We start from the raw sequence: 9,563 nt of genomic DNA on the forward strand, positions 1-9,563 counted from the left end.
TAGTTATGGAGGTCTACTTACATATATTAACTTGTTTTCATGGTGAAAAACCTCCTAATTGCTGCAAACGAGCCGATCGAAATATCTCCTCACTGCCGCTCTCATCAGCCATGCTGTTTCAGACCAAAACCACACCCCCCAGAACGCAAACTGTGTTGTGATTGGCCAGGTACCTGGAAGTGACGTAATTAGCATGTCTGCTCTCAGATACACAGCTCCCCCTCTGGCACGGTGGATGCTCTGCATCTCAGCAGCTACGAGAGTAGTTCTTCTTCTTCTGCGGTTGAATGTACGCAACTGGATGTGCCCGGACTAGTGCCCGCACCAGGAGGCGCTACGGTGGTGAGGTTTACTGATGACATCATCAACAAACGGAAGTGCTTTTCCGTAAAACTTTTACTCTGAGTAAATTTTAAACAAGCTACCTTTTTACTTTAACTTGAGTACATTTGTACGCTTTCAGACCAGTACTTTTATCAAAACAGTTTCACATTTACGTAGAATATTTCAGTACTTTTCCACCTCTGGTGTTTTGGTTTGAGGCTGAACTTGTGATTTTATGAATTGATACTGGATCATTCGATAAAATAATACACATAAATTCATTTCCATATACTGTGTTTATATATACACATATATGTATACACACATTAAGCCTTAAGTTTACTTCACACGTACGTTGAAAGGTTTGTTTTTTCATTGCCGATTCCTTTTCTTTCAGTCACATTAGCTCTGACTGAACTAAAGAGTGTATTTTTATGCAGGATGGGAACTGTCTTTTACACCAGAATCACGTAGCACATTGGGAATTCCTTTTTATCTCTCAATTTGATCCTTCTTCTTGACTTTTTATCCACGTGAACATCTGTGAATTTAAAATAGCTCTATATACAGCAGCCTTGACTTTGAGATCTTTGAATGGCTCCAGGGATTTGCCTCAGTTCAGCTACTGGTTTTAAGCGATCAGGTCTGGCTCACAGTCGCTGCCTTATTCATCGGGTTGAGGCTTTTGTGTATAAGGTCTGATCAAATTCTTCAACAAAAGCCCTGAAAAAAAAAATAAATAAACATTCCTATGTGCATGGGGCATTGTTGCCATTTATCATACTCACAATCCCAAACTGTCACCTCATGTTGCGAGCACTATTTTTATGAAATAAATCACTGCGTTCTGTACCATCAAGGTGTTTAAAAAAACAGCCCCAGACAAAACAGACATGTACTTGGCCATTTGATGTCACACTCATCAATTTTAAAACAAACAGGAGGAACGATCACCGAGTGGAATGCACGTATCGTCATTTATCAGCAGCATCTCAATGCGTGTACAGCACAACAGGTGAAACATGAAAACAGAACATTTGTAAGTGTAAGATCAGGACATTTAAGCGGACAGAATCTGTTCAAAAGTGCTTGTTCATAACCAACTGCAGTAAACTGTCTCTGCTGCCATCTGCTGGCAAAAAAAAACACCACACATATAAACATTATGCAGTATACATAGTGAGGTTTCCCATTTTGTTTAGTCCATTCACGGGTGACTTTATCACCTCATTTTCACCACGACTGTGCTAACATCCAGAGAATTACTTATCTCGACAGTCTTCATCTCCATCCTCACATCAGGCCCCTTGTCTGAGGTGAGGGTAGCTCTGCACGGTGCGGGCGATGCCCTCCTTCAGGCTGACTACCGGTTTGTAGCTCATGTCCTGCTTAGCGCGGTCACAGCTGTAGTAGTGGTGGGTTCCAGCCAGAGCCACTCTCATTGGGGTAAATGTGGGTTTGAATGACACTAGTGGACGCAAGATCAGAGCCAGCAGCCAGAGGAGGACGGCCAGTCCGTACACAAAGGTGTAGGGGAGGCGGTAGCGCGGGGCAGCATATCCCAGTCCGACCAGCACCTCAGACATGAAGTCCCAGAATCTCACTGGTTCATCATTAGTGATGTGATACGGCTGGAAGTGAAGCAGAGGATAAAAGACCAAATATTTAATCTTGTAAGGACGGCACAGTGATGTGTGCTGGTTGGAGTCCGAAGCCTGATGGATGAAAACTTTCCCGTTTGCTCACCTTTCCACATATAGGCGAGTCTGGCCTCAGGTGTTCAGCAGCCAGGATGTGCCCATGAACGACGTTCTCCACAAAAGTGAAATCCACCAGATTGGTCCCATCGCTGTGGAAAAATATCGAGAAATGCCACTGAGTGTAAACTAGGGCTGGGTATTGATAAAAATCATTATCTGAACTACCAATTTTATGGAATCAATTTTGAGAAAATAGATGATGGTAAAATTCTTTAGTATAAGACGGCCCACTTGTCTTCTTGCAGTCAAACACAGAGCAACTTTAATACCACAAAGTATTAAAGTATCCAAAAACAACTAACAACTGTCTCTCAACTGTTTGAAGGCGGGAGAGCTTAATTCACTTCAATATCAAACTTTCCAAAGAAGAAAGGCTAGTGACTGGATTGGAGTGAAGGAAATAAAGTATAAATGCGTTTAGACGTAAATGGTGTGTATTTATATGGCATTTTCTAGTCTTGATGACGACTCAAAGTACTTTACACACTCTTGTTATTCACCCATACACACTTTAGAATCCATTGATGGATGAAACAGCACTGATGCAACTCACTGGTGATTAACCTGAACCCTAAAAAACATACCCAATTTTGAACTTCATCTTGCCCCTGCGAGCCGTGTCCACCAGGATAGGAACCAGCTGTGGGTCCCGGGGGCCAAAGATGCCATGAGGGCGGATGGCGACTGTGAAGAAACCGTTCTCTTTGTCACAAGCTGCGAGGACCAACTGTAACAAAGGACAGGAGATGATGTTCACTGTTAACTTTAATCAAAGTGGCTCTGGTTGTTTGCTTCCTTCACTTGACTTAGATGTGACTGATACGTGAAGAGTGTGGAGAAGATGACATGCAATTAAAGGAAGTCTAGATAAGATGAAATCACTTCTGTCATTGCTGTGGAATGTTGATTAAAAAATACATCTAATTTAATTTAATTTCTTTGAATTGATGTTTGTCTGAAAAACATGTCTCAGACAAAAATTCTCAATCACTGATTAATTCTGTTAAAATCGTCCCCCCCCCCCCATAAAACATGAGAAGTTGGAACTCAAACGTTTTTCTCACATAACATGACTTACCAAAATAATTGCCAAATACTGCCATAAACAGCATTTTCTGATTAAGGTATTACTCCTATCTTAGTAGTAATATGTAGACACGTCTATAACCTAACCTGGTTATTGTGTGTTCAGTGGAGTTTTTCACAGAAGTGGATGTAATGTAGATAGAATCATAATCAGATCGTGCTCTACAACACGTAAACAGGAAGAAAAATGCAATATTCCTTTTGAAAACAATCATCTGAATAAAAGAATATAGTATAAAGTAAATTGTCTGATTATTGGTTTCTCTGTAGATGATGAAACTTAAATTGAACTCATTACTCTCCGACCTTCTCCTGTTCAATCTTGGTCTCTGTGTAGTAGTCCATGGGCTTCTTGGCATATGGTAGGTCCTCGCGTCCATTCTTAATGTCTGTCCCTTCAAACACTACACTGGCACTGCTTGTCAGGACCAATTTCTGCCAAAAGCAAACAGGTAAACCACTTAAATGGCCACTCTCAGACTTTAAAAGTAAAACCATTGCTTTAAAAAGGGAAAAAGGCTTGTCTGGGATCCTGTAGCTACCTCACCTGTACTTGAGCTTCTTTGCAGGCCTGAATAACAGTGCGTGTGCCCTGGATGTTGACTTTCTCAAACAATGCACGGTTATCACTGCCAGGAGCTGGAGAAGCACAGTGGAATACCAGGGACACGTCCTTCAGCGCTGGCAGGAGAGTCTGCACCAGAGCAACACAGAGACCAATTAACATCACAGCTGCAGCTGAAGTTAAAGAGTTAGTTAGGGTTAGCATTGATTAAATGAACATTTTACTAGTATATATTATTTTGACTAAAGTGATTGCAATAATTGTAAAAGTATGCTTTAAACTCTGCTTTACGCAGGAGTGAGGTGGAAAATAATCAATAAAAAGGTCAAATACCAGGTTGAAACTCATAAGACTTGGTTAATCTCACACAGACCGACAGTATCTGCATGCCCTCACCTGTTTGTTGCAGAGGTCTCCCTGGTGAAAGGTGACCCCAGGCAGCTCGTAGCTCTGATGGATGTCAAACACTGACACAGAGTAGCCTCGCTCCAACAGCTTCTCCACCAGGTGTCTGCCCAGGAAGCCAGAGCCGCCAATGACGGCACACCGCTTATTACACTGCACCAGGACAACATATAGATTATAAAACACAGGAAAAACTATTCTACTGAAATTCAACTGCTCAAAAAACCTAGTTGTTCAGCAGTTATACAGAGTAAACCCTAAGCTCCTGCTCTGCTGCTGTATACACACAAATGCTGCCCTACAGTGTTAAGGCCGATTTATTATATATTATTAATGGCACAACTTACATTTAGTTGTCTTACAATCGACCGCCACAAAATCCGCTTGGGCTTCAGTCTATTTCTATTAAGCACAATAAAAATAAGCCCTTTTAATGGTCGCTATGTTTGTTGATGCCTGTGACTTGGTGCTCGGCACTGCCCCCGCGAGGAAGTATTGTGTAAACCTCCATATCAACACAAATGAGGCATGTGAGTATGTAGTGCCGATAAAATGTACGAAAATTATGTATAAATTGAGCCCGTTTTTAGATGAAGGGCCCACAAATGTACACCGTTTCTGAACACAGAGACCAAACTGAGGAAGAATAAAATCATAAACAAATATTCACCAAAATGTCCGCACTGCAGCTTTAATTCAAGGTAAACGCCAGCACTTAAAAAAACTGGATTCATAACAAGACACTCACCGGTCTGAGACGCGTGGCCATGACGACTGAGAAGTGATATTAACTCAGGAAGGCACTGAGGTGAAAACTTTACAAAGACAGCAGCTGTATGTGAAGAAAAGTATTGTTATTAACTTAAAGTCTACAGAGGAAAACTCAGTTGAACTTCCTCTCACCTGCGCTCAGTCAGAACGGCTTACAACCGTTCCGCTGAGTCCATGTACAGCATGAATCAGCTGAGTGAGAGCAGCTCTGTTATTGGCGGAGCTGACGCTCAGCTCAAACATGGCTTCAGCCAACAGCCAATCACATTCAGAGTACGTCAAAGAACGCCACAATTCAAACCAATCAGGACCGAGAACATGGTTTAATCACCGCCCACCTCTGAGACCGCGCCCCCCGAATCACCGTCAACATTAATATGAGTTCAGTTCAGTTTTCCTCTCTGATATCGTGTTTTCTTCTTATTCTGCTCACACATTATGATGTAATATGATTGTTTAATTGTATCGAAGGACTGTTTGTTTTTGTAATTTATTGGAGTACTGAAAATGCACATTATATGAGGGGAAAAGTGAGAAATGGGAAATTAAATGAATGTCACGCACATGGTCACAGATTTTGGTTGTAGATGTGGTGGGTGAATATTATAGCAGTGTCTTTTAGGGTCAATATGTTGTTCATTGTATTGCATAGCATGTATTCTAAATGCTGTCATATTGTGTACTGTTCTGCAGTTGTTGTACTATGAGTGCCAGAGGACAAGTACAGTTTATTTATTGCATATAGAATTATATTGTACAGTATTGCTATTGTACCAGATATAGTGATCTATACACATGAAAATGAATAGACGTGGACCTAATATTATTATTGTTGTTGTTATTGTATTTATTTTATATTTCAAACATGTAGTACTACGGATACAAAAGACAAACAAAAACCAACATATTTATTATCAGTCAGTCAGTCAGTCATCATCTACCGCTTTATCCTAGATGATGACTAGGATGACTAGGGGGGTGCTGTGCCAATCTCAGCTACATACACTACAGCTACAGCTACACACATACTATAATGTGCATTTTCGGGCGATAGGCGGGGTACACCCTGGACAGTTGGCCAGTCCATCGCAGGGCCACACACAGAGATAGAAACAAACAACCACTCACACTCACTCCTATGGTCAATTTAGAGTGTCCAATTTACCTATCCCCACATTGCATGTTTTTGGACTGTGGGAGGAAGCCGGAGAACCCGGAGAGAACCCACGCACACACGGGGAGAACATGCAAACTCCATGCAGAAAGGCCCTTGTTCCAACCGGGGCTCAAACCCGGGTCTTCTCGCTGCAAGGCGAGAGTGCTAACCACTACCCCACCATGTGGCCCGTATTTATTATATTATATAAAAATCAGAAGTGTAAAGAATATACATAGATGACATGTAAATAATGATCTATATTATATTATTAACTTATCACAAATATATCATAAAATGTTATCTGTATTATATTACACATATAAACAGATTCATACACATTAATGTTGCTGTTGTTACTACTCTTAACAAAGTACATGAGTGTTTTCAGGTGTCCTCATTCTCCTACTCTACAGAAATGTATATGAACCCTGTGTGAAGTTCGGGATCTTCTAAATTCACCTTCTCTGAAGCACTGCATTTTTTTTTGTGTTCGTGTTTTCCCCCCGTGATTTTCAGCAACCAATCGTCTTTTTGCCCGACTGGTGCGTTTCATTTTTACTCCGGCTTGTGCCCGCCTCGCCCTCTGTGAACACACGAGCGGTGACAGAACATCTGCAGACACATGGGATGGACAAATGAAACACACCCCAGGCTCCATCACCAACAGCTAGCTGAATCTGTGCATGGTGGTCGCTACAGGCTGTTATTTCCTCCGCATTTAGGTCGCTGTCTCCGCTAGATTTGTGAAAAAACAGGATTATGTTTTAAAGAATAAGACATTATCTAACATTTAGCGCTGTTAAAGGCTTAATTTGTGTCACTGGTGTGACGCGGAGGCCGTTTCTCTCTCTCCTCTTCCTCCCTGAATGAGAGGGAGGATTCTTCTTCGCCCTGAGGAAAACATTGATTGCTCAGTAGATTTGCAGGTCTCTGTCATTTTAGTCAATCAAATAAACAGTCACTAATGGTGAGTCAAAATGTCTTTATAGCCTAAACCTACATGACTGTGTTTTTACAGGTTATAGATATTTACACAATTCTTTTGGTTTGTAGGTGTGGACACTAATTCAATAATTTATATATATATATATATATATATATATATATATATATATATATATATATATATATATACACATGTATATATATATATATATATACATATGTACATAATGTTGATGTAAACAAGGATGTGTTTTTGTATTATTATTAATACCCTAACAGGCAACCAGTGCCAAGAGACCATCCCTGCAGGGTCCAGTGCCCCCTCCTCGTAAGAAGACTACCCCCAAACCAGAGCTGACTGAGGAGCAGAAGCAGGAGATCAGGGAGGCATTCGAGCTGTTTGACACAGACGGCTCTGGATACATTGATGTCAAAGAGCTCAAGGTAAATACGATCGATCAGTCAGTCACTCAACAGGTGTTGGGGAAACAAACACTTTCCTGTGTATCTCAATGTCCATCCTTCTCTCTCTGTGTGTGTGTGTGTGTGTGTACCAGGTTGCGATGAGAGCTCTGGGGTTTGAACCAAAGAAAGAGGAGATCAAGAAGATGATTGGTGAAGTGGATAAAGATGGCACAGGGAAGATCTCCTTCACCGACTTCCTCAGTGTCATGACACAGAAAATGGTACATATTGAAACATACTTTCAGGATCAGTGTGGGAGAATTAGTGACATCTCTTATTTTATTGTTTTTATGACATTCTATATGCCTACTGTTATGACTTTATGCTGGTGAGCCCAAGGCAAATTTCCACCTTGTTGGACAATTAAGTTCTATTCTATTCTATTCTATTCTATCTAATGGTGAAACAGCAGAGTGTAATGAAACTTGCTGGCTGGGTTGTACATTCAGGCTGCCGCAGAAACATGGTGGTGCAAGACGGCAGCCTCCAGACATATAAAAGGCTTATTATTATTATTATTTTTTTTTTTTTTTTCTTTCTCTTAGTGTTTTTATTTATTTATGTATTGTACGGTGTCCTCAAGTGCCCAGAGAGGCGCCTCCAAATAAAATGTATTATTATTATTATAAGTGATTATAAACTTAAACAAACATACTTATCGATATTATACAATTATCATTTCTGCCAATATACCCTACTAAATGTTACACACTGGACTCTCATTGCCTTCAAACTTTAACATTGTTCCCGCAACCTCCGCTTCCATTAGTCATCCTTACTAAGGTAGTGTTTTTTGGTAAAACAGCTCTCCGTCTTCTGTCCCTTCAGGCAGAGAAAGACTCCAAAGAGGAAATCCTAAAAGCTTTCCGGCTGTTTGATGATGATGAGACTGGAAAGATCTCCTTCAGGAATCTTAAGAGAGTGGCCAAAGAGCTTGGCGAGAACCTGACGGACGAAGAGCTGCAGGTAAATATGTAACAAATAATGTACACATTGCACGTTCCATCATAGACTGTAGTTTTAAATAATGTAAACACACCTCCGATGCTGCGTTTGTGAAGGAAATGATCGATGAAGCGGACAGGGACGGAGATGGAGAAGTCAACCAGCAGGAGTTTCTGCGCATTATGAAGAAAACCTGTCTGTACTGAAGAAATGAGTCATGGTGTTTGGGTTGGTGATGCAGTATCAAAGAGTGGTGGTTTTACATGTAATGCTGCTCTTACTTATAGATGTAGTTCATTCATTCATTTTCTACTGCTTTGTCCTCCACACGAGGATCACGGGGGGAGTTGGAGCCAATCCCAGTTGACATAGGGGAAAGGCGGGGTTCACCCGGGACAGGTCACCAGTCTATCTATGTTCAATTTAGAGTCTCCAGTTAACCTAATCTGCATGTTTTTGGACTGTGGGAGGAAGCCGGAGAACCTGGAGAGAACCCACACACGGAGAGAACATGCAAAAGTTCTGTCTCAAAATTTCCCTCATCATTATTATTGTTATTAAGTCGTGCCATACAAAGAGATTTACGTGTTGCATACATCAAATAATATCCTAATTATCTTCCACTGATTTAAATGATAATCCAATGTATATTTGCATAAGATAAGAGAATACTGTTTGAAATGCTGCATATATGAAATTAAAACGTGTAGATTATTGGTTCCTAGTGCACAGTACATTCCAGAGCTTTGATTTACACTACAGTTTATACATTGTGAAGATTTAGCCATCGATAGGTGCTTGAATTATACTATGTTTCTTGTTCTTTCAATGTTAAGCTGTTAGGTAAGCGCTGACGATCGGGGAGTGGTGTCTCACCTCAGCGCTGCCTGCAGATTTGTGCCTGTGCCTCTTTCAGGGGCGATCACAATCAGGGAAGCTGCCCAAACCTCTCTGACCTGCACACCTTCCCCACACGTCTCATCGTCTGCGATATGTGGCTTATTGTTGGATGTGTTTTCCTTGTAGCATCTCTAAGTACATTTACTCCTCTGTGTTCTTGACAGTTTTGTATGGTGAATTATGAAGCAGATATACAACATATTTATCTTTGTGAGACAAATTAAATATACTAAAGCTA

General features: G+C 40.9%; 2 protein-coding genes across 3 annotated transcripts; one reads left to right on the top strand and one right to left on the bottom strand.

Moving 5' to 3' along the window:
- Window positions 1-1,282: 1,282 nt before the first annotated feature.
- nsdhl (NAD(P) dependent steroid dehydrogenase-like) lies at window positions 1,283-5,098 on the bottom strand. 2 transcript variants are annotated; one of them, XM_058650013.1, is made up of 8 exons: window positions 5,044-5,098; window positions 4,889-4,972; window positions 4,132-4,293; window positions 3,718-3,864; window positions 3,477-3,605; window positions 2,669-2,811; window positions 2,071-2,173; window positions 1,283-1,955 (listed from the first exon to the last, which is right to left on the bottom strand). In XM_058650013.1, the coding sequence occupies exons 2-8, from the start codon at window positions 4,907-4,909 to the stop codon at window positions 1,623-1,625; spliced, it is 1,038 nt and encodes a 345-aa protein (XP_058505996.1). In that variant the 5' UTR covers window positions 4,910-4,972; window positions 5,044-5,098; the 3' UTR covers window positions 1,283-1,622. The 2 variants fall into 2 exon arrangements, with proteins under 2 accessions (XP_058505996.1, XP_058505995.1); XM_058650012.1 differs by having other exon boundaries at window positions 4,889-5,061.
- Window positions 5,099-6,724: 1,626 nt separating this feature from the next.
- On the top strand, window positions 6,725-9,563 carry cetn2 (centrin, EF-hand protein, 2). Its single transcript, XM_058649989.1, has 5 exons — window positions 6,725-7,037; window positions 7,295-7,459; window positions 7,573-7,701; window positions 8,309-8,446; window positions 8,542-9,563. Exons 1-5 carry the CDS (start codon window positions 7,035-7,037, stop codon window positions 8,629-8,631), a joined length of 525 nt encoding a protein of 174 aa, XP_058505972.1. The 5' UTR covers window positions 6,725-7,034; the 3' UTR covers window positions 8,632-9,563.

This window comes from Solea solea, chromosome 14 (assembly GCF_958295425.1).
Source record: "Solea solea chromosome 14, fSolSol10.1, whole genome shotgun sequence".
In the NCBI taxonomy this organism is placed as follows: domain Eukaryota; kingdom Metazoa; phylum Chordata; class Actinopteri; order Pleuronectiformes; family Soleidae; genus Solea; species Solea solea.